This window comes from Phoenix dactylifera, chromosome 14, assembly GCF_051530095.1.
Source record: "Phoenix dactylifera cultivar Ajwa chromosome 14, Ajwa_hap1_PhDact_Kaust_v1.1, whole genome shotgun sequence".
NCBI lineage: Eukaryota > Viridiplantae > Streptophyta > Magnoliopsida > Arecales > Arecaceae > Phoenix > Phoenix dactylifera.
In genome coordinates this window covers 4,578,110-4,606,011 of record NC_143203.1, presented here as the reverse complement: position 1 = coordinate 4,606,011, position 27,902 = coordinate 4,578,110, and the positions used below count along the sequence as shown (strand labels likewise).

Sequence of the window (27,902 nt, the reverse complement as noted above, 5' to 3'; positions counted from 1 at the left end):
ACAAATCTGATACAATGGCACCAACTCTGAAGGCCTTCACATTGTTCTAGTCATGATCAACCAACACTACCACAGATGACTGCTCCAATGTTGCATTGCAGAAGAATCAAGATGCAAGAGTGTGCCATCTCTCAAACCGTACAGAAAACAATTGGCGTTTAGTAAGTCCGGTCATGACAAAAAAAATAGGATGATTCTGCTTTAATTTAATAAAAAATTATGTTACAAAGTTGATGACGGTGCCACAAGTCTCCACAAATTGATGACCGTTAATGGCGCTTGCAACTCCTCACATTGTTCCATAGCCCAACAACTCCCACCTAAATGACGGGAACACAGAGAAAACTACCGGCGGCCCTTTGAGCAGAAGAGCAACACAAACGCAAACTGCCGCAATGCCCACCATAGAGAGCATTGCTGGTCTATACAACAACGTCCTCGCCCCAAAATTTTGGTAAGCCAGCTGCTGCTGACTGCAGCGATTGCAATACATTCGCTGGGCTGGTCCCATCTTGTTCATGTGTATCTCAAAACCCGATAGCTTCCCAAAGTTTGGTCCATCCGATAGCTTATAGGAATCATGTGCCACTGATTTGCCAGGAATGTCGAGGACCACTTGACCTTTGCCTGGTTGCTTATCAATTTTCTTCTGAACCATATCTATGTAGGATTTATGGCCTCGAGCACGGGCATAGTCTACAGGAGCGAAACCAGCACTGTCACGTGCACTCTTCCACGCTTTGATTCCAAGCTGGGATCAGAAACACCATTATGTGTTAGAAACAGCAACAAAATAGCAAAATAATAGCTAACTTCTGATGAGTAATGCAAACAAATACAATGCGACAGCGTTTTAAAAAATAAATGGTTGCTGCCAGAAATCACAAGCCAGGCAAAAGATCAGGTTTCAGTAGAGAGCAAATTCAGGTCGGGTGGAGGTGGATGTGATAAAACCAAGGAAAATGTTGTTGGGAATGAGGCACATTTGGCAAATCATAAGAATAGCACTGGTGGAAGACAAAATGAATCAGAATGAAGCACATTTGACAGCATAAAAATAGCACCCGTGGAGGACAAAATGAGTTCAGGACAGTTTGGCCATCTACATGTTGACCAAGGATGTTTCCAGTGAGGAAGGTCTCTTGGATTCACGTGCAGGTTAGAAAAGAAAATCTGAGACCAACGCAGAACTTTATGGAAATAGAGGGGAGGCATTTGATAAGCAGTCAGAGGCAGGACTCAGATGGAGATCACAAAAGAGTGATCCATAAAGCAAGTACTTGATGTACCAACAGGCCAATACTTTTAGCATGTTTATTTTTATGCATGCCAGCATTTCAAAAATGTCAGTGATTTTGGATTATGTGGGCACATCACATATGAACATTTCATGCAGAAATGCTGCTTAAATAGCAAATTTCTGAAATGAAACTTCTCCAGTACATTTCCCACAATATCATAATGAAAAATATAAAATCGAGATGCAAGCATAGTGAAGGAAATACCAGTTCAGGATCATCAGTCAGTGCATCCAATACATCATCAGCACCACTACTGGCTGCTGCAATATGAAGTGGAGTAATACTGGAGGGGCCGACCATGTCAGGTCTAAACAAAAATTTACCATGGCCAGTCTCTTTTGAAGTTTTAACCAGTACATATTTTAACAGAAGTTCTACCATAGCCTTACAGTTCTTGCGAACAGCCGCATGGAGCAGATCTTCTGACAAGGCAAGCTCCACAGGAGACTGCCCACCTACATCTACTGTTCCATTAAATAGGATGTCAAGAAGCTTCTTCACAACCGCACACCATTGCCGATCCATGGCAAAAGCCATAAGCTGCCTGAACCGTGTCAGGGTAAAGGCATTTGGAAAAGATTTAATTTGGTCAGTTCTAGACTTCAGGTGGTTCCTCCGGAGAAGCCAACCAAATTCATTCAAAAAGTCTAGAGCTAGATTTCTGGAATTCTTTGCATCTGCTCTTTCTTGATCTTGGTTATTACATGTGATTACATCGATTGCATTCTCCAGCATACGTATCTCAGAGCATACATCTTCTTCTGCAACTATGAAGGGGAAAAAGCAATTGCTAAGGCCATGGTCTTCAACCTGAAATTCAAAACTGAGAATTCAATGAACAGACAACAGAGAGATTGTACATAAAGAAAAAGAATGGAGGGAGGGAGATGGAAGAAAACAAATGACTAGAACATTGCAGCACCTCAATGAATCCTCTCCCTGTTGCATCAGGGAGGGAACAAGAAAAGCTAAGGTGCTCAGATCCCTCATGCTGAGAACCTGTACCAGTGCCCTCCACTAGAGCCTGTGTTGTTTCTTGGGCCAAATACTTTCCCTCAAATGAACAGAGTAACCTAAAGCATGATTAGACAATATAATGCAGAAGAAAGTAAAAAAACAGTCAGAGGTGCATTCTCTGCAAAAGGAAGTTATCACCCGAAGCCCATGGGGTGAAATAAGATCAACTCACATAATCGAGCATCAAAGAACAAAAAATAACTGAAAAGATATACCTACCTATTTGTTGACCGAATTAGGTTAAAACCTTTCACAGTGAAGCTAACCCTTGCAGAACTAGAAACAGCAATAGGTGTCACACATAATATCTTGGAATTATTGGGACATCTGAGAAGCAAAGGTGTGTCCAGCACAACCTGGCCTGCAACAGCAATGTGATACAATAAGGAGACTTTTCTTTGCTTCCACTCATTATGCCAAGATACTGATCAGTGCAAACATCAATAAAGTTATTCGAAAGTCCAACATACCATTATAAATAAACGCTATATGGTCTTGTACCCTAGCATATATCCATCCTGTTCTCCAGAAATTACCACTGGAGTTATGCAAAAGCCTATTCAGGTTGGAGCTTAAGTCATAGCAAAGCTGTGAGCATAGCAAGGACAAGACAGATTAAGTACCAATTATTAATAGCCAGAACCAGAAGAATCAACCATTATGAAAGTAATCATAAAAATTATAGAAGCATACTTCCTCCCATGCAGACTCAGCTAGACGAAGATATAACGTTAGAATAATACAACCAGGCCTAATATAACTCTCAATGTCAGTAGGACTGTGGGATAGCCAGTCAAGGATCTGTAATTAAGCATTAAACAATCAAGGTGACAGAAAATTCTAGCAATGTATCATACCCAGATAGAATCTGAAAAAGTATACTTTACCTGAGCACGCAAAACAAGAGGAAGATCATTAGGATCTTTACCAAAGAGCTTTAAGATGATTTTATCTGTTCGACACTGGAAGCAAAAGATATTAAAGTCAGAGAACAACAATCTCAAAAGAGCACAGCAATAGTAAGTAATACCCACACATTTATCTGCCTACCGTATGCAAACAACAAAGCCATTTCCTGTCAAGGAATATCTCATATGCCAACACAAAATCAAAGAATAAGAAGACAATTTCAACCTAAAATTAGATGTAAATTTGCAGATATTGATCTAGACAAGAAAAAGTAGGAGGGGCAATGGGGGTCGATGGCTCACTAGCCCAACTTAAAACCAACCTGAAATTTAGGGTTTGGTTCGAAATATAGGCCCAACAAGCTATTGGGTTGGATTTAGCTCCCAAAATTAGACCGAACTCTTATTCTTAGACTTCAGCTTTGGGTATAGGTTGAACCATATCTGAAACCTGGTCTAATCATAAAATGTATATGTCATTATATACAATCTGCATAATGATTCTCTTGTCACTTGCTTGTGTCAACTAACAAACAATCCTTATCTCCCTTTTCCTCTCTAGAGATACTCTTCCTCTCATAGAAAAGGCAGAGACCAGCTATGCCACTGAGTGTTGGTGTAATAGACAAGACAACCCGTGGTGACTAACTTTGCCCCATTTTCTCTTTGTTAGACCATCCTTAGCCTTGCTCTTCCACCCCACCATGCCCAAGATAGAGCTTGCACAACATATGCTGAATACTAACCCAAAACCCAACTGGTACGTGATTGTTTTGAAGCCTACTATTTGATATGGGTTAGACATGAACAAAAGAAACCTGGGCCCCCAACCCAATTTTGGATAAACTTGAGCAAGCACTTCTGGCCTGCAGGTCTTAGCTAAGCTCAGATCTTCTGGTGCAATCGAGTTCCAGCTTTGCCTAGGCTAGCTCAACTAAAATATATATTATACCAATGTGGCCACTCCTTCTCTGCCCTAATCACAGGGACAAAAGGTAGGCTCTGTGTGTGTGTGTGTGTACCCCCCCCCCCCCCCCCCCACCCCACCCCACCCCACCCCACCCCTTGTGAATAAATATTGAACACCCTAAACCCAGCAGAATCCTTGCCTTATCCCTCCTCTCCAATTGATGTAAGAGCTGTCCCATCAGACAACATGCCTCCTTAACTCTGGATGGACTCCCTGCTAGATTGCATTGACCTGGCCCAAGCTCGACTTGAGCCGAATTTTATATAATATATATAATATACATAATATATAAAATACACTATAAAATTAGTAAATTTCCCCTTCCCCCTCCTCTCCATCCTCTCCCTCCCACGAACTCCGAACCACTCCCCCCTCGCTGTCGCCGACTTCGAGGGCTTTGACACCAACAACCTCAACGACACCAACGACGACCCCTACCCCCTCCCCTCCTCCTCCCCTCCCCCCACCTTCCTCTCCTCTTCCTCCGCCAATCCCACCATAGCCCCCTCCCCCCCTCCGACCCCTCCCATCCCAATCCCCCACCGACCCCCTCCCATGTAGGGTTCCGATCATGTCATGATGCGCAGCGGAAGCTAGGAATTTTAAAAATTTCTTAATAAAGTTCCTTAACATGAAACTCTTATAAGCCTAGATTACCTTAATGGTAACAATCAAACAATATAAATATAAATGCTGAAATAGAAGAATCCTGTAATGCTAAATCCAAGTTTGTAGAATCTCCACGAGGCGTCCAAGTGTCCGCCCTCCAACAGTGATCCACACGGAAACTCGATCAAGACTTTAGCTCCAAAGATTTTTGATCCTTAATGCTGAATCCTTCCAAAGGATTTAAATTGGCTTGCTTTCTCTCCTCTCTTATTTTTCTTTCACCTTTCTAAATCACTTCTAATCTTTTTGTCCTAAAGAAGACCTCCTTATCTTGGCTTAGGATACTCTAGAAGCAATGCTAGAAAGAGACAGGCTTGTAAGAAAGAAGAGATAAGGGAGAGAGAATGCGGTGGAGTTGGAATGAAGAATACGGTGGAATGGCTCCCTATTTATAGATGTGAAGGGATGCATCCTAGCCATCCCTTCATGCATCAAAGGGTGTGATAAGAGGGTGCCAACAAGAGAAAGAGGGAGGCGTATCAAGCTTTAGAAAAAGCCGTATCTAATGATATGCTTCTTTCTCACGTCTTCCTTTTAAATCCTGATGATCCAAGGGCTCAAATGTAGGGAACCAAAGCCAATGGTCCAGATCTAGGCACCATCTAATGGTTCAGATCAAGGCATCATCATCCAGGGTGCCATCCAATGGTCCAGAAGCAAAATGCCATCACCAATGGTCCAGATTCAGGCGCTGAGCAATGGTCCAGATCTTTCATCCAGGGAGCCATCCAGTGGTCCAGAATAAGGCGCTGAGCAATGGTCCAGATCTTTCATCCAGGGAGCCATCCAATGGTCCAGAATAAGGCGCCGACCAGTGGACCAGATCCTTCATCCAGAAAGCCATCCAATGGTCTACATAAAGGCGCCAACCAGTGGACCAAATCCTTCATCCAGGGAGCGATCCAATGGTCCAGAAGTGAAGGCCCTATTAAACCCAATCCAATTGGGTTTAACCAACTTAAAGGAAACATTAAACCTAATCAAATCAAGTCTAATTAAAGCCAAATGGGTTCCAACTCTTGGCTAACCCATATTAGGTCATGATCTAATCATATTAGATCAACCTAATCTAAGAATCAGATTTAAATTTAATTTGAATCAGGAGCTAGGGTTTGCAACACCTGCTAGGATGTTTATCTTGCAAACATGATCTAATCCAATTAGACCCTTAATAAGTTTTCTTGTGTGTGACCCATTGGGTTCCATACTTAGCCAGCAATAGGTGTGAGTGCGAGTTGACCCAACTTGATTAGAACTCTTCTAATCGATTTAAGTCCAAACTGCACGAACCCGAACTTAACAATTAGAATCCTTTCTAATTGGTAATCGAATTAAACTCTTTAATTTGATCAAACCTATAATACAAGATTGACGTCTAGCAACATGTCATGTCTATCCGAAAAATATGGAATTTGGTAGAAATACCAAAAATACCCTTCAGTGGCAAGTTACTGTACAATTCAATCCTTTAATCAAACTGCATCCCGAATATGTATATGAGTATGAATATATGTCAAACTCAATTTTATATTCATATATTTCTCAATCTTCTAATGATAATTCGAATAATGAAACATTAGAAACTCTTTCTAATTTTCATTGTGCTTTGATCAAAGGCTCCCTGAATTATCATATGATTAGAATAAATAGGATGCGATCTTCTCTTACTATAAGTGATTAATTCCTTGTTGACCTACTCATAACCTTCGTACACAATCCACCATATCCAGAAGACCTCGTACACAACTTATTGTCATGAATGAGTGGAAATCAAAATATGGATTTATGTGCACAAGATACTATGGTAATCGCAGGTCAAAGGATCAGTTGCACAACTCCCACTAAGAGAATCATCTTTTGACATGTAAGTAAGACTTCATAAGATTTCTCTTTGTAGGTCAATTCAGTGAACTTATTCCTTTAATGAGCACCCACATCTTTGTATTAGTGACTCCACACAAGTGATTGTGAGATCAATCACCCTCTGCATCGAGCATACATAAGATGTGCCAGTCTTTCCGGTAAACATTGATCCCCGACTCAATGTACCAACGACTGGGAATATTTAAGATTAGGATTTTAGGATTTTAGGTCTCACTAGTATGATCTCATCATAGCCTCAAAACCATTGCCCTAATCTAAGGAGTTTATCATAAATATAATCAACAGCATATGATAAAACACAATGCCTTTATTCATATTTAAATGTCATGTACATAATTTGGAAAATCAAAAGAAAATCCTTCACAATACATATTGCGATTGGCTTGTAAGGCATCTATTCTTTCATCCCATCCCTCTTCGGCTTCGCTAAGAAAAAAAAAACCACGGCCCAAGCTCGGGCCTCCATCGCCGCTCCCCCCTCCCTCCCCCCGCCTCTCCACACAAATGCCCTCCCCCAATTCATGCTTGCCGTCACCGTCGACAGTGAGGCTGGCCACATCATGCCATTCCCCATCCCCTTTTCCACCGGCTCCGCCCTCACCAGCTAAGGCCAAGTCAATGATCCCCAAAAAAAAACACAGACAACCTGAAAGCCCTGCCCAGAAGCCCAATAAGTAGCGGGCTCAGATTTGGGAAGTAGGCTCAAAGGCCAGACCTAGTCAGGCCTGAGCTTGACTAAATGACATGGTATCTTGGGCCGAACTAGCTCAGCCCACCCATTGAGCAGCTCTACCAGAGAAGGATGTTACTAGCTAAAGGAGATTGGATACATCCCTCCTTTCACTCTCTTTCCATTGCTGTGTAACCATAGAATCAGATGTCATCCCTCGCCCTCTATTATCTAGCCACATAGTGAAATACAAACACAGAATAAGGCAACCATCCTCAATGCACTCATAAGGCACCACTCTAAGATGGCACCACTCCACTCTCAATTCCTCTCTCTCTCTCTTCTCTCTCTCTCTCTCACATATTTGGGATTAAGGTTTGACAAGTTTAGATTAGGTCGGTCTAGACTTATCTTGGGCCTGATGATTTTTTTTAATCTTAGGGCAGATTCGATCTTGGAAAACTCAAGCATGAAGCTCAACCAAGTCAAGCCTAAGCCGACATTTGAAGGCTTGACCATGTTATTTAACATGGTCCAAACCCAGCCTGGCTAGACAAATTCTAAGGTCTGATATGAATGCATGGTACAAATTAGGTTTGAATCTTAGATGTGGCACATATTTGGGCTTGGGTGGGGATAAATTCAAACCCAACCCTAACCTGACATGTTGACACCCCTAGGAACCAAGTAGCATCCATTTATACTAGTTTTTGTTTTGTGAAGTTAAAGAAGATCTCTTGATGCAAAGCAGCAATGATATTGAGGGCCTTCAGATATTTGAACACTACTTGGCTGAATAAAAAGAAATCCCAATCTCAACCAACTCATGCTAAAAATCAAATATCTGGTGTTGGTTGAATTAACAGGTCTTCTGATCACCCCATAATGAATTACGTTCATGCCCCAAAAGCTGACCTAGGTATAAACAACCAGCCCATCAAGGAATCAAATAAAGCACTTTATGACACAATCGTGTAGAGAAACAGAACTTGATCCTCATGCCACATGTGGCATGGAAATGAGTAATGCGATGGACCATGATGCCTCAGGTGCAAACATGGTTAAAATTTTAGCTACATTTGTGGTGAATAATTCATTTTAGTTATACAACAAATACTCAATATTTAAAGTCTATGAAGATGATAATCGCTTTGATATTACACCGCTTGAAGAGGGAAAATTTGTGATTAATTCACCATGAGAGGCAATATATACACTTAAATAAAGTCAAAACCTCTCATATGTAACACACATATATAGCATTGAATTAATGTATACGTGCACTAACAACAATTTTACACAGTTCATAGAAAATTAAGGGTTGCACGTCCAACATCTCAAACACATGCAGAGAAAGAATTGGTATATCACAATGGAAACATTGGCACTTGACATAAACAGATAACATCAGTCATAAGGTAAATCTATCCAAAAAATTCAACTAGAATCTTATCAAACAAAATTTATAAATTATAAAAAATAATAAAATAATTGCTTGCAAGCTTCATAGTACTGGTACATACGGTCTTGGATGTATCATACCATACTAATATGGACACCAAACAAATACTCGATATGGGGGACATATCTAGTATCAGTACGTCGAACCAAACTTGTACCAATATGGCACCAGTACAGATCAAGTACCAAGATTGCAAACCATAATTATTTATCATTTCCATGGACTGCCATACCACCCCAAACCACCCAATTCGAGGCATACCGTACCATATAGGGTCAGAACCAAGGTCTGCTAAACCGGAAAAAATCGCCCAATTCAGGCAATGCTGAACCAACCCGGTACGAACCGGGTCAGTTCGCCTAATACATTCGGTTCTGACTCCATACTGGCCAGAACCTGTACCGAGCCAACCGAACCGGCCGATAAGTGTCTGAACCAGCCGGAACTGATCGATTTGGTGCAAACTCAATGCGAACCGGCCAAATGTCTGAACCGGCGGGAATCAATCTTGTCGATGTAGCCTCGATGTGAACCGGCCGGTTTGCAATGAGTCAACCCGATCCCGAACCAGGTTGACACTATGGACTGCACCCATGGTCTGTCGTACCGGTCTGTACGGGCCGGTACCGGCCGGTACATACCGGTACCGGACCCTACCGGTACGGTACAGCTACATATTTCGATACCGAACCGTACCGGCCGGTACCGACGCGTACCAGCCCGTACCGACTCGGTACCGGCCCATACCGACTCGGTACCGGCCCGAACCGACCAGTCCGTACCGGCTCCTTTTTTTTTGGCTTTTAGCCCCATCGGTACGGTACTGGTTCGGCTCGGTTTGGTTCGGTACGGTACCGGTACCGATGCCCACCGGTATGTCGGTACAGTCGGTACCGCGTACCTTGACTGCACCTGATGCTTTTTAAAGCATTAGGTGTCTGTTCAGCATTTTGAAAGCAGCGGCTCTCTCTGTTGCTTCCGCTTTCTAAATACTTCAAAAACAACACTGATTCAGGCTATCAAAAGAAAGATCCAATGCTAAATAAGATGTGTTTCCTCTTCCCTATCTCATTTCCTCTTTTTTCAGGATGGACTTGAAAAAATAGCTCAAAAATTGCAAAATAAGAAGACGTCATGCCAAAATTTTCAATTTGAGCTTATTTTTTATATGTTGTAGATCTATAGACAATCTACACGCTGACATAAAAATTAAATATAATTTTTAAAAATTAAAAATATATTTTTGTATTAAAAAATAGAATTAAAAAAATAAATAAAAATTAAAAAAATCTATAAAATCAGAAACGTATTTAGGGGCATACAAGCTACTCTCCATAAAAATTTAGTGTCTACTCATTAAAGTTTTGATGCGATCATGCATACAGTCCTAAGCCTAATTTTTTAAAAAATTGAGAAATAAGTAGCCTTTGATGCATATCCAAGGACCTAGAAAAATATATCTAGCATCCATTGTTGAGTTCTATATGAATCTGTGCTGAAATTAATTTTTAAAATATTAATACTTAAAAATTATTTTTAAATTTATAAAATTATTAAAATATAATTATACCAAAAATTACAAAAAAATAATAGTACATCTTACATAATTCAGAAGTATTTTTTGAGGTAGAAATCATATTTTTCTAAATTTATGATATTTAAACATATTTTTAAATTTAAAAATTATTAATATATATATAAAAGAAAAATTAGGGGTATGTATTAGATAAATCTGGTGTATTTTTTGAGGTAAAAAATTATCTTTGTTATAAATTAATTTTGTTATTTTTAAATAATTGATAAACTAACGTACTTTATAAACCTATGGAAATAAAGCAATCAAGAAAAAAGGACCCAGAGCGTGACATTTGCTGGGATAATGGGCAAATGCTCTCGGACCGGCACCATTGAAAGTACAACTGATGCAATACAAAATTCGAGGAATAACTAGGTTGAAGCAGTACTTAGTTGGTAGTTATCCCAACGTATCTATATGCCGAAAATGCCCACAAGAGGTTTGGCATTTGATGAAGTGCTCGCTAATTTCAGCGTAATGAAAGAGAGGGTTGCTAAGAAGAAAGCGGATATGGACTGCCGAGCGGCAGAGCCACCTTCCTGTCACTCTGAGGAGTCAGAGAAGGCATCTGCTTTAGATAACGAGAAACCACAAATCCAGGCATTTCTTAGCACAAATCCAGGGAGTTAGCAGCAGCAATCCATGAATTTGATCCACATGCCTTCCACAATAGAGATTCGAAGCAGCAGAGGGTTAACTCAATGCTGAAGAAGAATAAGAAGAAGAATATGTGGCAAGTTATTGAATCATGTTCCACTTCAGCCACATCCCAGCGAATGTGGTAGATAATATGTACTACAGGTTTGCCATTTCTGTCATACAAGCTGTCGGTCCTAATATAGATCATGCAGGCCCGAAGAACATCTACGGTGAGCTTCTTAACAATAATAAGGAGCTAGAGAAATGGATTGCCTCCTATAAGAACAAGTGACCCACATATGGTCTGACTGCGTTGTGTGATGGTTGGACAGGTTCCACCAAACGGAGCATCAACTTTCTAACATATTGTTATATGAAGACTTTCTTCCACAAGTCGGTTGATGCTTCTAATCAGATGCACAACACCACATACATCCTCAAACTGATGAAGGTGATTGATTAAGTAGGAGAAGAGAATGTCGTGCGAGTCATTACTGATAATAGGCCACAATGTAAGATTGCCGAAAAATCTTGGAGCGACGGCCACATTTTCTGCACCCCATGTGCTGCACATTATATCGACCTCATGTTGATGGACATTGCGAAGATTCGTAATATGCAGCAAACAGTAAAGACAGCCCAAATCATCACCAGATATATTTATAACCATATGTGGGTCCTTTCACTATTAAGGAGGTATGCAGAGGGAGAGTAAGACTAGGAGTCATACGGTTTGCTACCATGTTACACTTGATAGCCTTCCTGAGAAGAAAGCAGCCCTAAGTGGTAGAAAAGTAGATATGCGAGGGCCGACACTGAAAGCAGTGTCGAGAACTTCATGACGAGGCAGATATTCTGGTAGCAAGCCACTGTGATAATAAAGACTATCAGATTATTGAATAAAGTACTTCAAGTCATGGACAGCGAGAGGTACTCCCAGATGGACTTTCTATATCACATGATGGAGAGGACAAAGACTTAGATCATCGAGGCAAATCCAACGCATGCCCAGGAGTACATCAACATTATTGAGTGACAGTGGAACTACCAGATGGGTAGGGACTTACATCTAGCAGGTAAGCAAGAACATTAAAAATTAGACTGCTTCTATACATGTACAATTTTACTAAAACAATAACGAACTCTATGTAAAACATACTATCTAAACCTTCGGTTCTAGTACAGCATACATGGAATCGATATGGATAACGAACTTTTGGCCGCTCTACGTAATGTGATTTACAAAATAGAGTCAGATCTAGAAGTAGCAGCCCTATGTCAAGAAGAGGTAAATCAACTTAAATGACATGTGTAACTTAAACTCACATCTCCTATTATTAACATAGTACAATACGGTTCTTTTTCACAGGCCAAAATATTTAGAAAGGGCAGCGACAGCTTTGGAGTCTCGGCAGCTGTCGTAAGTAAAAAAAGTATGAATCCAGGTATGTTACACATCAGGACATTTATCTAGCATTAGATAGTTACTAATATGGTACTATCTTATATATAATTTTATTCAATATTTTTGCAGCTGAAGGATGGACTCATTTTGGGTTGTCCGTAAAAAATTTTAAGTGGCTAGCTATCTAAATCCTCTCCAAAATAATCTCCTCGAGTGGCTGAGCGCAACTGATCCACCTCAACCTCATCCATAGCAAGTAGAGAAACCAATTGACATAGAAGCGCCTCAACGACCTTATATATGTTCACTACAATCTGAGGTTAAGGCTGAAGTGCATTTACGAGGAAGTGGAGCTCAAGTATACAGACCCAATTCATAGTATTTTCATTGATGATGCAGATGATTTTATAATCAGATGGCTTATGGGCCAGCAACAGGAGCCGGACCCGGCCAATTTCGTAGCCAGCGCGGCTAGGGTTGATGTAGGGCAGTGGGCTAAGTGTAATATTCCACGTGTTCTTCCAGCTGATCATCCACAGCCACAAGAGAGCCAATCTCCACGTGACTCCTTGTCCGAGACATCCTCTTAGGTATATGATCAAGAGATGCTTAGACAAGGTCATTATGCTATCCTGTCAACTCGGTCAGGAGGGCGACACATTCTTCCAACATAGTCAGACAGAGAGGGACACAGAGTAAGAAGGCAACTATCCAGCACACCAAAAAAAACAGAAGAAACTTGCAATCCCAATGGAGTATTAAGGAGGAATCAGTACACTCAGATTTAGAGACCAGAAGTAGCAGCGATAACAGTTCTGGTGGTTATGGATCTGCCGACCAGAGAGAGTGGACAAAAGACCACTGTTTATGAGACAGCCACAGAGTGGTCTTCAATTCACCGATGAGTAATACACAAAATAGAGATCACAGTGCACGATCTGGTAGAACCCGCGAAGATATGATTGCATATAAGAGACGGGCTTCTCGAGGTCATTCAGAACACGATGCAGCTACAAATAACCTCGCACGTAAAGTAGAATCCATAGATATATCAGGTTTCGAGTCATATATTGGATCCTCTTACCCACAGCTACATGCAAACTATGACCTATACAGATACAGATATAGATATGGTGCATCTGAGGCATCTTCTGGTGGCTACTATCCTACACAACTCGGAGCATCTTATAGGTCGAATTTTGCTTTCGACATATTCGGATGAGTCCTTCTACAGTCGTATTATCAGTCAGAGAACACCTCTCACCAATTAAATATTCTTGAAAACTCCAAAAAAACATTGAGTGTGTCAGTTCTACCCCTACTGGTTCGGTACGGTACCGAACCAGTATCGAACCGTACCAGGCACCAATCGGTATGGGTCCCATTACCGGTTCAGCGGACCTTGGTCAAAACCGATACGAAACTCACGTTTAGGTTAGTATCAACCCCATCCCACGCTCAATCGAGGTGTACCAAGGTACATATTGACCCATACTGAGGCATAACGAGATAAAAAGTGTTGACCCAATGGATTGATTTTGATAAGGACAAAATATTTGAGTATGATACTAATGATTTTATATTTTTGGAGTAGTTAATTTGTTACATAGGGAGTACAATGAGTTTGAGAGGTTATAAAAGCATGGAGAAGTTTTTTTGAAGAGTTTTAGGAGTTTCTGCAGTGGACGAGTCGACCCCAACATAAACAAGTCGACCCCTGAATGGCTTTGGAAAGAAAATAGAAAGTAGTCAAAAACAGCACTTTTACGAGTCGACCCTTGAAGATTCCGAGTCGACCCCTGAAGAATTCGAGTCAACTCATCTGTGCCTGACAACAGTAACGGCTAGTTTTTTGCGAAACAATAAACGTCATATTCACTCCCAACGATTAGTTTTTTCTCTCCAACGGCTAGAAACGGCTCTCCAACAACTTTTTAAACTATAAATACTTCCAAATTGAATTGGAGAATAAGATGGATTAAAGAGATTGAGTGGATGAGGTGAAGAAAAGGAATACAAGTGAATACCACTTTTTGGGCTTCAACTTGAGGATCAATTTGAGAAGTGACCATTCAAAGCTTCCCTCCCATTTTACAGTGAGCTTCCAAACATCCATAGAGAGAGCTTCAACTACCAATCAGTGAATTCCATCACAAGATCAAGAGCGAACAAGAAAAAAAGAGAACGAGCTAAATTCTACTCACCAAGATCCTAACTTTCAAAGCAATCCAACTTGAGTTTCGGCGGCATTAATCCAACCTTTGTAGAGGTTATATTGTATGAATTTTCTATCTTTCTTTAGTGCACGAGATTAGAAAATCTCGTGTAGAGTTTTTGCTGTGGCTAACACCGTAAAAATCAGCTGGCTTGTAAGGTTTAGTTGTACCCGTGAACTAGTTAGGTTGAGGTTGATTGATCTAGAAAATCGACTAAGTTTTGCTGAGCTTGAAAATCAGCCAGGAGTTTCTAAAGGTCGGAACTCAGAGTTGGTTTGGCTGTAAAGGCAAAACAGTATAGTTTTGGTTGATTGCCAAAAAAAATCAACTGGATTTAGTTGTGAGCCCAGAAAACAACTGTATTATAATATTGCTTATAGATTATAGTAAAATTCCCAAGGAGAAAGCCTTGAGGAGTGGATGTAGGTGTAGGGTTGGCACCGAACCACTATAAAATACTGGTGTTTGTGTTGTGCTTATTCCTATCTTCTACATTTATTTATCATTTCGCTAATCCATACTTATGTTTAAATCAATTTAACTTAATCATTATTAAGTTTGTAAAAAATTTTGAAAAATCCAATTCAACCTTCTTCTTGGATTGTCATCTTGGGCAATAATTGGTATCAGAGCAGATGCATTTATATCTTTTGAAGACCTCATCGTCTAAAGCTCAAAATCTATAAACCCTTAGAATGTCTTTTGTTGAAGGACACTCCTTCGTTAGGCCTCCTCTTTTTAGCGAATTTGATTATGCTTATTGGAAGGCTAAAATGAAAATTTTTATTACAGCACAAAACTATGATTTATTGAATATCATAGTATGTGGCCCACACACACCCACCAAAACTATAAGTAGAATTCAGATTCCCAAACACGAAAGTGAATGGAATAATAATGAAAAAAAAATAGCTCAACTAAATGCTAAAGCAATGAATATACTTTATTGTGCCCTTAATAAAAATGAATTTAATAAACTTTGCACATGTTCTTCTTCTAAAGAAATTTGGGATAAATTAAAAATAATTTATAAAGGCACTAATAAAGTGAAAGAATTAAAAGTTAATATGCAAGGGCAAAATTATGAAATGTTTAAAATGAATCATATGATTCTATTTCTGAAATATTTTCCAGATTTTCAAATATTATTAATGATTTAAATATATTAAAAAAATCATATACTAATTATGATCTTCTAAAGAAGATTCTTAAATCTTTATGGGAAGCAAAGGTGACAGCTATTCAAAAGACAAAGGATCTAAACCAGCTATTCTTGGAAGAGCTCTTCGGTTCCCTAATGACCCATAAGCTAGTCGTGATGAACCATGAAGAAGACAGCAACAAAAGAAAGAAAATATTAGCATTCAAGTCCTCCAATCAAGAAAAAAGCATAGAGGTGAAGTGTCCAGTGATGAAGACAAAGACCTATCATTAATCACCAAGAAATTTAAAAGCTTCCTGAAGATAAAGAAGAAAAAAGTGAGGAAAAAGTAAAGCTTCAGCTGAGGGCGAGTTGAACAAATAAAAGAAGAAAAAGATGAGAGGAAAGAAAGCTCTGGCTAAAAGGTAGCCAAGCAAGAAAAAGAAGAAGAGATCTTAGAGCGATAGCAAGAAAAAGAAGAAGAGATCTTAGAGCGATAGCGAAGAATTCAACTCCAAAGAAGAAACAAAGGTAATAACTTGTGTTTTGTGGCACAAGAAGATAAGGTAAAATTGAATCCTCTTCTGATTTTACTTTAGATAAATTGCAAAATGCTTTTAAAGATCTTCTTATAGAACTAAACAATTAGAAAAGAAAAATAAAGAACTTGAAAAAATAAACTACAAACTATTTGAAGAAAAAGAACTAATTTCAAAAGAAAAAGATCAATTAACTATGGAAAATAATGATCTGAAATTAAAAGTAGAAGACTTAAATACTAAGTTTTCAAAGTTCACATATGAAAAGGAGAAATTGGATTTAATTCTAGGCAATCAAAAGTGTATTCATGATATAAAAATAACAAACTCTAACAACCCATTCATAAAATGTAATTACTGTGGAAGAAAGGGACATATGGCACATTCATGTTTACTTAAAAACAATACTGCTAATGGAAATAAGACAATCTGGATTCCTAAGGAATCAATAATTACTAGACCCAAATCTAAAACTTGATTTGTTGATCAAACATAAATCAATATTAAGGTATTCTGATTTGAGCTTGAATTTTTTGTAAAACCTGAAAATGAAATCATGTATATCTGAAAGAAACAAAACTCTAAGATGGAAGAAAATGAATTTCAAAAATGAATAAATGAATCTGAATTGTAAATTAGGTAGAATGGATTGATTTTGATGAATCTTTTTGTCATGCCTTACATGATTTAAATCTATGATTCTTGCGTTTAATGCCTTGATGCATGTTGTAATGCTCTGATACTTGTTGAAACTCATTAATATTAGCCCTATATTTGGTTTCAATTCTATTTTTATAAAGTTTCTGATATTTTTGAAACACATATCTCAATTTATAATCTGAAAATTTCATTGAAAACTATTCTAAAATTCTGAATCTTTGAAAGGAATGATTGATTAAGGGAGAGAAAGAAAACTTAAAGGGGGAGAGATTATATAAAAACTTAATAGCATAAATTAAAGACTTTTACAAAAAGGGGATAAAGAAGGCTAAACAATGAAGAAATGAAAAATAATTCTCTCCAATAAGCCACTTTTGAAATTTAACTCTGAAATTTGCTCTGATATACCTTGAAACTTGCTATTTGGTTGATACATCATGTGCCTCGATCTTAAACCAAATTGCAACTCGCATATTTGATATTTTTTTAGCACCTCTAAATAGGTATAATTTAATGAAAAACGGGAAAAGGGAAAGTTAACTATTGCTAAGTCTAAAGTTTTCGAAACTCTTGAACCACGAGTGGTCTGATACATCAAAGTTGAATGATCAAAAGCTCTGAGCCTAATTTTTCATCTTTAAGCTCTTCAATTCCCTTGAACAATGATTGGAACAAGTTTGAAGTTGCTATAATTCTCTTAATATTTGTTAAATTTTAGAATGAAACTTTTTGATGCTGTCAAAAAGAGAAAGAGAGTAGGTTGAGTATCTGCTTAATTGAATATATATTAGCTTGGGTTAATCTGAAAATTTTGTAAAGCATTCATGAAGTATGTTCTTAAAGCATAAATTTGTTTACTTCATGCTTTACATAAATAAATTAATTGTGCATAAATCCTAGAAACACAATATGTTTTATTTGGCATATACTCAAAAGTTTTGTCATCATCAAAATGGGGGAGATTGTTGACCTAATGGATTGATTTTGATGAGGACAAAATATTTGAGTATGACACTAATGATTATGTTTTTGGAGTGGTTAATTGATTGTATAGGTACCTCAATGAGTTTGAGAGGTTAGAGAGGCATAGAGTAGTTTTTTTGAAGAGTTTTGAAAGTTTCTACAGTGGGCGAGTTGACCCCAGCATAAACAAGACCCCTGAATGGCCGCAAAAAAAACAGAAAGCAGTCAAAAACAACCCTTTCACAAGTCGACCCCTGAAGATTATGAGTCGACCTCTAAAGATCACGAGTCGACCCCTGAGTCACGAGTTGACCCCTGAAGAATTCAAGTCGACTCATCTGCACCTGACAACAGTAACGGTTAGTTTTTTTTGAAAAATCAGAACGGTCAGATTCACTCCCAACGGCTAGTTTATCCTCTTCAACGGCTAGAAACGGCTCTCCAACAACTTTTCAAGCTATAAATACTCCCAAATTCAATTATAGAATATGATAGATTAAGGAGATTGAGATGAGGTAAAGAAAAAAAATATAAGTGAACACTACTTCTTAGGCTTCAACTTGAGAATCAATCTGAGAAGTGACCATTCAAAGCCTCCCCCCACTTCAGAGTGAGCTTCTAAACATCCATAGAGAGCTTCAACTATCAATCATTGAATTCCATCACAAGACCAAGAGCGAGCAGGAAAGAGAAAAGGGAACAAGTTGAATTTTACTCACCAAGATCTCAACTTTCAGAGCAATCCAACTTGAACTTCAACGACATTAATTCAAACTTTGTAGAGGTTATATTGTATGCATTTGCTATCTTTCTTTAGTGCATGAGATTAGGAAATCTCGTGTGGAGTTTTTGGTGTGGCTGGCACTGTGAAAATCAGCTAACTTATAAGGTTTGGTTGTACTTATAAAACAGCTAAGTTGCGGTCAATTATCCTAAAAAATCTGCTAAGTTTTGCTGAGCTTGAAAATTAGAAAAGAGTTCCTAAAGGTTGGAACTCGAAGTTGGTTTGGTTTCAAGGCAAAACAGTTTAGTTTTGGTTGATTGCCAAAGAAAATCAACTGGATTTAGTTGTGAGCCCGAAAAACAACTGTGATGTAATGTTGCTTATAAATTATAGTAAAATTTTCAAGGAGGAAGCCTTGGGGAGTGAATGTAGGTGCAGGATCGGCACCGAACCATTATAAAATACAAGTATTTGTGTTGTTGTGCTTGTTCTTATCTTTTGCATTTATTTATCATTTCGTTGTGCATGCTTATGTTTAAATTAGTTTAACTTAATCATTATTTAAATTTGTAAAAGGTTTTGAAAAACCCAATTCACCCCGTCTCTTGGGTTAACATCTTAGGCAACAAAAAGTGAGAAAAATGGTTGAGAGTTATTTCGACGGAGTGTGCATACCATACCGTACTAACCTATACCATACCATACTGATCCGTACCATACCATACTGACACGTACCATACCGAATCAATAATGTTCTAGTATGCTACCCGATTCTAAGATTGCAGACCCTAGTCTTTCCTATGTCACAATCTGAAAGTTATTATTCACAACCCAAAAGTTATTATTCAGTAAGCAAGGCCATCTTATAACCACTTGATGAAAATATTGCCAAATATAAAATCCAAATTAAATGATATACCTGAGCATCTCCATTGGAACTAGATAGTGACTGAGCCGATGTTGAATCTGAATTACCACTAGTTTGAGGTGGACTCAACTGTCGTGAATCCGGCTGCAACCATGACTGACAATTAGGAGAACCAGTCCCCAAATGTACAGGGATTATTGGCTTGTCAGATCCATCTCCACATTCTTCGCTATATGTGCTGTTCAAATCGAAGTCCTTCAACCTGACTCTCTTGATAGCAGACTCTGCAGGAAGCATATCAAGTAATCAGCATAAAGGTTTTGATTCAGATTAGATATCATACACTGTTCACTTAGACTGCAGGTCATAAAGCAAATACTTGCAGAGTCCCACCTGGGGAAACCATCATTTTCGAAGGCATCTCTGTCATAGTTGCAGCAACTAGTCCCATATGATTAGTCAGCGTCAGACCCTGAGTACCAGAGATACAGGTTTTTTTAGAAGCTGAACACAAGGGCCTTGCGGATTCTTGTGCAGGAGCACCATTTGAAACCGGAGCATTAGCTGCTTCTGATGATGTTCCAGCAGTAGTCCCAACTTTTTGCAGATCTTGAGAAGCTTGCAGGAGCCCAGAAAGGTTTTTTGCATCAAAAGAACCAGCAAGATTGGCAAGGTTCCTCAAAAGATGAGACAAGAGGTCCTGATCTTTTGACTGCTCGGAGCTATGAGCTGCATGTGCAATATGGACTTATCAGTGGTTTAACTCCTTACAAGTCATGTTACGTAATAATGAAATATCCTAATGAGAGACCACAAGTAAAAAATCAATTCAAAAGATGAACGAAGAGGCATTGCAAAATCGCACTAAAGTTGTAATTCTACTGTAAATCTCTAATATGGTTAAAATAAGTTTGTAATATTCATTCTACAAAGCTCTTCATCTCATAATTCTAATTTTGCACTACTCTCTTCAACAATATTCAAGGATTTAAATATTAGTAACAAGCTCTTTACCAGTTTTGTCCTGGAATGGAAAGGTACCAATACAGTCGAGATGGACCGAGGTGCTCAGTATCAACAAGAACAAGAAGCAACCAGTATGCAACAGGTACAGACACTAAGAACTATCAGTACATAACTGGCATGGACAGGTGCAGTCGGTACACACCAGTTCAAGAGGAAAACAGTGTCCTCCACTTATACAGATGCCTTTTTTCTGTTAGCCAACATTATAGGAGTTTGCAAATTACATGCAAAATAGACCATCTCTATGATAAATGCTCACGCCTACAAAACAAGCTGAAAAAGTTAAGGACTGCACCAAATTACTAAAGAAGGCCTAATGCTATTAAGAAATAATCCCACAAATTTGGCTTCGTCCTTGTTTACATGCCTTGTCACCCCAAATATGCATTTAAAGTCTAATTTTCTCATCAAAAGTCAAACTCTCTTGATTCTCGATCATATGTTTTTTTTCTGACAGAAATAAGAACCATGTTCTTTTTCCTCGCCTTTTATTAAATAATTAAGCTATGACAAACTGGTTGACCATACCACAGCTAAACCTAATTTAGTTTACAAAAATCTATGTCAGCATTTAGAATATTTCATGAACAACAGAAAATGTTATAAGGATCTTATGCAGAACTGATGAAATCATAACACACAGATCAACATATTTTAAGTATAACCATAAATTATGAATTTAGTATGTTTGTATACATACGACACTCTCTTCAATAGGGAAGTTCATGGCCAATGTTGCACATGTCCATATATACAGTTAGTGCTAGAAATATACAACTGTCTGATCAAACAATTGAGCGCAATAAGAAATTCTGATTTTCATAAGCATGACAAAAGGCATGATACACATATGTCAGTATCAAGAAGTCTTTGAATAAAACAAGAAAAAAAGGCGTCCCATGCATGAGGCTCCTACCACTGTGAGGTCCGGGGAGGGTCAAATCACAGCCTTGCACCTATCTAGGAAGAGGCTCTTTCCATTTTCCGAGCCCATAACACCTACATCAGGATGGAACAACCTAACTGTTGCACCAAGCCCCGCCCTCAAGAAGTATATGATATTTATATATGTTAATTAATTATGAAACATGTAATATGAAAAATATTACAGGGGCTATAAGAAAAAGGAAGAACCTCTTACAACCAAGAAAGCAAAGAAAATATGAAGGATGATGACTTCTGTACAACTTTAACAACTCGATTGCAAAATAATAAACAATAGGCACTAGTAGGACATATATCTTATTGTTCATCTGGACAAGAAACCAGCTGCACGGTATAGTATCTTGCCTCAATTTTCGGCCCCCAGAGGGCAACACAGAGGATCACTCAAATGGCCATATCCCATAATTGTAAGATTTCCCATAAAGATATTTATTCACACATCCGTGGGGTGCGGCGAAAGGGGGGAGGGGTGGCGAAACATAGCTAGATTTTTACAAGATATGACAGGCATTTTCACAAAAACAACAAAATAATACCATCAACAACTATGGAGAACCCAGAGCACAATGAACTCAGAACCAGCAAAAAGAACATAGAAACAGCACTGAAAGAAATAAAGACATTAAGTCCCAAAGAAAGAGATGTTAAATATGTAGTATAGAAAAGGGTTTAGCTATTACAGTGCAAATTCGAGAGAATCCTTAGTAGACTCATCAATATATAACTGCTACATTGATCATCAATTATAGAAGTTCCACTGGAAGTGACATCAGGATGGGTTTTCCTCCTTCGTCTATTGTGGCCTGCCAAACGTCGACGACAACTTCTCTTCCCTTCATCAAATTCTTGAAGAAGGTGAAATCTGGACAGCAATCATAAGGAGCTCATAAGAAGCTGCTAAAAAAATTGCATATAATATTCTGATGTAAGACAGATTCTGATGTCAGTAAACAATGGCTAAATAAAAATTTGAAATGGCGCACAGATCACAATAGATCAGTTACCATCAGTTCAGGTCATACAGAGACAATATCACAAATTCATCAGCCATGCTTTTCAGTTAAAGAGTGGAATCATCCTTATGCTTTATGCTTTAAAGGATTAAAGAGAAGCATTCCTTGGACTAATAGGGTCACCCTCACTCAGTTCAAGTCATATCAGAAGTAGCCTAGATAATGTTTTTGAGTAGATGGAAGTTTCTATAAATACCATAATCTTCCACCCTTCACCTCTCGTCGCTCCTTTTTGGTTCGGTAGTTTCTCAGTGTTCAAGTCCATTTACAATGAGCATTGAATTTCAACATTTTAGATTGTGTTAGGTTGAATTAAATATTATAGGCAAAGTTGTATTAGATGTAGTTTAGGCAATCTTAGTTCAGTAAATTAATGCCTGTACTCTTACAAATACCTAAATCCAACACCCTTCACCTCCACCTCCCCAACTATCTCCCCATCTTCACTTAACTGCTGTTTAGCAAGCCACCATTTTGCAAGGGAAAAGCGGGAGACAAGGCCTGGCTAAGGGAAGAAATGAACTTACCTAGAATCCTATTTTCAGCAAATTCTATTAATGCAGTACGTTACATGCCATTTAAATTCCAATTTCATAAATTTCTAGGAAATGAAAAAACATTAAAGCCGCACAGAAAAAAGAGTGTTTCTTATCTGTAATAGAGTTGTCAAAATTTGCATCAAAACCCATCATATTTTTGTCCATGTGTCTTAAGATGTGCAGATCATGGCTAACAATATGCATTCAAATTTTTACAGCCCACCATGCATTCTAACACACAAGCACTATCATTGTTATTCAGTCTATTAGTGCATATTAGAACCACCATAATCTTTTGATTATGGTTAAATGCCACATGCCACTGTTGGCATGCTGTACAAATGCTTGGCACGCAAAGGCACACATTCACTAGCAAGCATAAGTATTGTGTGCCCATAATGCACAAGCACAAAAGATGCTAACTATCTTAATACTTGAAATTTAATGACCCATCTTGTATTTTCTACTGACATGATCTGGACTCAAATCCTACCAACAACTTCTAAATCAATTAATTTTATCATGTGGTAACTAGGGAATGGCATCGGGAATGGCATCCAGTACTAATAGTCGTGTTCAAGGTATAACTTGAGTTAGGAAATTCTTAATAAAATAAAAAATGAGTTCTGGATATGTATAACTGTCAGTATATGATTCATTAACCCAAAGTTTGTAACATTCCTTCCTATTTATTTACTTCAGTTGCATTTCTTTGTCACCATCCAAAAGGGCTACTCAGTGTCAGCCTTTTTTAAAGTTATATAGGAGCCTTTGTCACCTTGAGGGAACATGGTCTTTTCCCTTATGTAACTTGTCCTCCTCTTGTGAATCAATTTTGAGTTCAATAAAATTCAGATTATTCTCTAATTCTATGATGCGGCTCCATAAATTGCAAGCATTTCCTTTGCTAGGTGCAAAACAAGCACTTGGCATAACAAGGACACTAATTATCATTTCCTTTTATATTTCTTGAGGACATTTTTTTCTATATTATCCTTATTCTCCTTCTCTTCAAAAATTCTTACTTTCATCCTTTCAAATCACCATCTAGCCTCCCAAACATTTGATAAATGTGGTCATGTTGAATCCTAAAGGCCCCTGACACCAAATATAATTAAATTATATTAGTTGTAACCTTCATTTTTCATAGCCAAAACAAGGAATTACAGTCAACTTCCATAATCATTCACCGAAACCTGTGAAAACCAGATCAAACTTTCCATCAAATTTACCCTATCTGCTATATCTACTTCACATAAAAATTCCAAGCTCCAAGCCCAATGTAAATGCAATCTTAGCATTAAAAGGAAAATCATAGCAATTGAAGTTTTGCTGTTTCCTACGATAAGACCAAACAAAACTTCAGATATCCTGATCCCTTTAACTTACAACCTCGATTAGGGTGTTAATGATCCATCTCTTTTGATTGTCTTGCATCATTTTGGAGCAGCATGAGCTCCAGCTCTGTATTGTAGCATCTGAAAAATCGAGTAACTGAGTATCTAAAGATAAATTTTTGATGTCCGTAAACCAATAACTAATGTCGATATTTTGTGACATTCTATAGCTCAAGAAAAGACAATATGCAGAGGGGTTCAAAGTGATCAATTGTAAAAGAGCAACGAAATTATGGGATTTCTTTATTCATCTCCCTTCCAAAAGCCTACAGTTCACAATTACTTCATGTAGACATGGTGATGACTCAAATCCAAGTTCAAAATGCAGCAACTTATTCATGATGGGGATTAAGTTTGACCAACAGTGTTTGCACAGATAGAGAGACATTGCATCTAAGTTATGTAAAGGGTTTTCTAAGGCCACAGTTGATTATATTAAAACTGAACAAAAAAAAAAAAGTAGATTTGAACTAGTGTTTTTCAATTTTTTGATATCTTAGATATGGAATTCAAGATTACAGGGTTTAGAAGCAGTTCAGAAACAATTTAAGTAAAGCTAATGAAGAAATAAGTGAAATCAAGTGAATATATACTAACCTGCAAACAGATAAGGAAAGGGATGCCCTTAAACAATTGGTAATAAAAACATATAGATATAAGAGACAAAACAGTGGTTAAATGACACTGCAGAGAATTAACAGGATTTGCATGGTAAACCAAGTAAATAAGCTGATGAACACCGACCTACTACATTGCTGACAGAAACGCTGGATAGCATTTCCAACCATTGCTGTGCTGGCCTTTGCATGCATCTCACAGACCTTGTGCCGCCTATGATAGTCCTTGGAATTGCTGAGGTCAGCCCCACAGCCCACCACCTGGCAAGTTGGACGGTTAGAATTGCCCCCCTGCAACTTGCTCTTCTTTCCATTCTTTCCTTCACAATTCGCATTGTCGGGCTCTGGGATAGGATAAGCATGCCCCCTGAGCTTCAAAGCAAGAGATCCAGCTCCATCATATGGTCCATCCTCTTCCACCACTACAATCCTCCTTCGCTTCTCCGCTTCACCATTTCCTTTCCCAAAATCAGTCTCATCAGAGCAAGATGATGAGCTGTTTGACAGCACTCCATTTGCTGCATCAGGGAACAGCTGCTTGTTCCTGCAGTCCGATGGAACAGCAGTCAAAGGGCTGGCTATAAACAGCTCGCCATCCCACTTCCAGTCATTCAAGTCCCATTCAAAGTTCTTCCTTCCAATCCCATTCATGTTCGACACTCCAGAACCATAAAATGGATGGCTTTCGGCCCCAATTCCAGCCTCCATCAATCCAGTAAGTCCCTAAGAACAACTAAACCCTCAATTCCAAAAACAAAAAACCCCCTAAAGTTAAGGGATTTCAAGCCCCTCAGGACATGGAACATAGGAGAACAGTAGCCCAATGGTTTCCCCAGTCTGCCTCGCTGCGCCCCCAGAAATCCAAAAACATCACGCCCACAAACCCGTGAATCCAAGCAAGTGCAACCCACATGCCCAATTACAGAACTCTTAAAGAAACCCCACAGTATTCAATCAAACATCAAAAATTCCTAGAACTCCAACAGAAGAAACCCTAGTACGGAACAGCTGATTCTAAAGCACAAATTTCCCCAACTTCAAGCCTTATTAAACCAACAATTTCGCTAAATTATACTAGAATTGAAGAAGTCTAACAACCTCAGTAGCTAATTCCAGTTCCAATCTTGCATTCCAGATGTACCAAAACCCACCAAATAAAACATGAAGCAGCAAGGGAAGCAGCAGAAACCCTAGCAAATCCACACAAAAAGCTACCCAAAGCCCTAGATTCCGGAGCCGAATTTCACTTCTAAGCTCCCTAATTCCAGGAAAAAACTGAAAAAAAAAATCGCAAAAACAATACTAAAGTCAGGGAGGGAAAAAAGGAAACAAAAACCTCACTTTAAAGCAACCAACGGCCGATCTGATGAATACCTTGCGTCGTCCGGATTGAGATCCCCAAAATCGGCGGCGAGCGTTCGGCGGAGAAGAGATCCCAAAAGGCTGCTAGTGGGGAACAGAAGGAGAGGGGGACGGACAGCGGAGAAGTTAGGACGAGGAGGCGGAAATGACGTCCTGGGAAGCGATGCGGTTTCCGACCCGCACGGCCACGCATTTACATCTAGAAGAACACTAATGGCACCAGTTTTTAATACACCCACTGTCAGACCCTCGAACGAAAAGGGGCCTGATACGGTGGGGCCCGGTTACAGTTTGGGTTGGAAAAAGGGTGGGTGGATCTCACGGGGTTTCGCTAACTTTAAGGCAGATGCATTGTACTTTTATAAATTATAATATAATGATGAGAGACAATAATAAAGTTAGCGTAATTTTTTGACCCAAATTGCCCCACCTTCTCTTCGGTGACTGGTATTGGTAGGTCCCACCAAGCTAATAGAACGACACGTTGACGTATTGTGCGTCAAAAAAGCATGGGGACCGATTGGGTGGGCACAGTAACTGCCACTATACAATACGGGAATGGCATCTATGACCGCACCGGCTCTCACCAAATGAGAAGACTTTTCAAACGTGAAAAAAGAAGATTAGCCGCACGGAATGGCCAAGAACCACGGTGATTACGAGTGGTCAATTATTTTATTATTAAATAATAATAAATAAAATTTATTCTTTCAGGAGTCTGAACTCAATACGCATCTCTCGCAAAAGCCATGACGTTATACGAACGCTTAGGTTTTTCTCTTCTTTTTTTTCTTTTTTTTTAAAAAAAACTCACATTCAAAAGCCATTGGTTTTTCCCCTTTTTTTTCTCAAAAAATGCATGAACTCATAGATTCAAAACCATACATATATAAATAGTTTGTATTTTTCTTATACAATCAAATAGAAAAAAAAACAATATTATGTAGAACGCCATGCTACACTGTATCAAAAAAAGAGTTGATAGACCATACCAGCTCAGAATCGAGATCAAATACCAAAAACAAATAAATAATAGAAAAATGATGTTGGAAAAAAAATTAGGAGAAAAAAAATGTTCTATTAATCTCTCTCACACCTTACCAGAGAGGACACCTCTTACTTTCTTCCTCTCTCTTCCCACACCACATAAAGAAGATGCCAAAGAGCTCTCCAAATAGAACATCACCTTAGACAAAAATAACTATTTCAGAAGAAATAACTAAGTAGAATAAAGAAAATCTATTCTAAGTGTGATAACTAAATAGAATAAAACTAGGAATAGAAATAGAAACCTAGTATAAATGAGCAATGATTTTCAACACCCCCACCATTATGAAGTCCATGCTAAAAATGCCGAGCTTGGTGCTCAAATCTTCAAATCGCTCAACTGC

The 27,902-nt window shown here is 38.6% G+C and overlaps 1 protein-coding gene across 2 annotated transcripts; it reads right to left on the bottom strand.

The window, feature by feature from the left end:
- Positions 1–174: 174 nt before the first annotated feature.
- LOC120112760 (squamosa promoter-binding-like protein 6) lies at positions 175–26,712 on the bottom strand. 2 transcript variants are annotated; one of them, XM_039132594.3, is made up of 12 exons: positions 26,524–26,712; positions 25,277–26,424; positions 22,264–22,445; positions 20,006–20,341; positions 19,664–19,896; positions 3,206–3,280; positions 3,012–3,119; positions 2,789–2,906; positions 2,538–2,679; positions 2,224–2,374; positions 1,506–2,111; positions 175–751 (listed from the first exon to the last, which is right to left on the bottom strand). In XM_039132594.3, the coding sequence occupies exons 2-12, from the start codon at positions 25,855–25,857 to the stop codon at positions 290–292; spliced, it is 2,994 nt and encodes a 997-aa protein (XP_038988522.3). In that variant the 5' UTR covers positions 25,858–26,424; positions 26,524–26,712; the 3' UTR covers positions 175–289. The 2 variants fall into 2 exon arrangements, with proteins under 2 accessions (XP_038988522.3, XP_088566551.2); XM_088710425.2 differs by having other exon boundaries at positions 25,277–25,693; positions 26,486–26,627.
- Between the last annotated feature and the right edge of the window lie 1,190 nt (positions 26,713–27,902).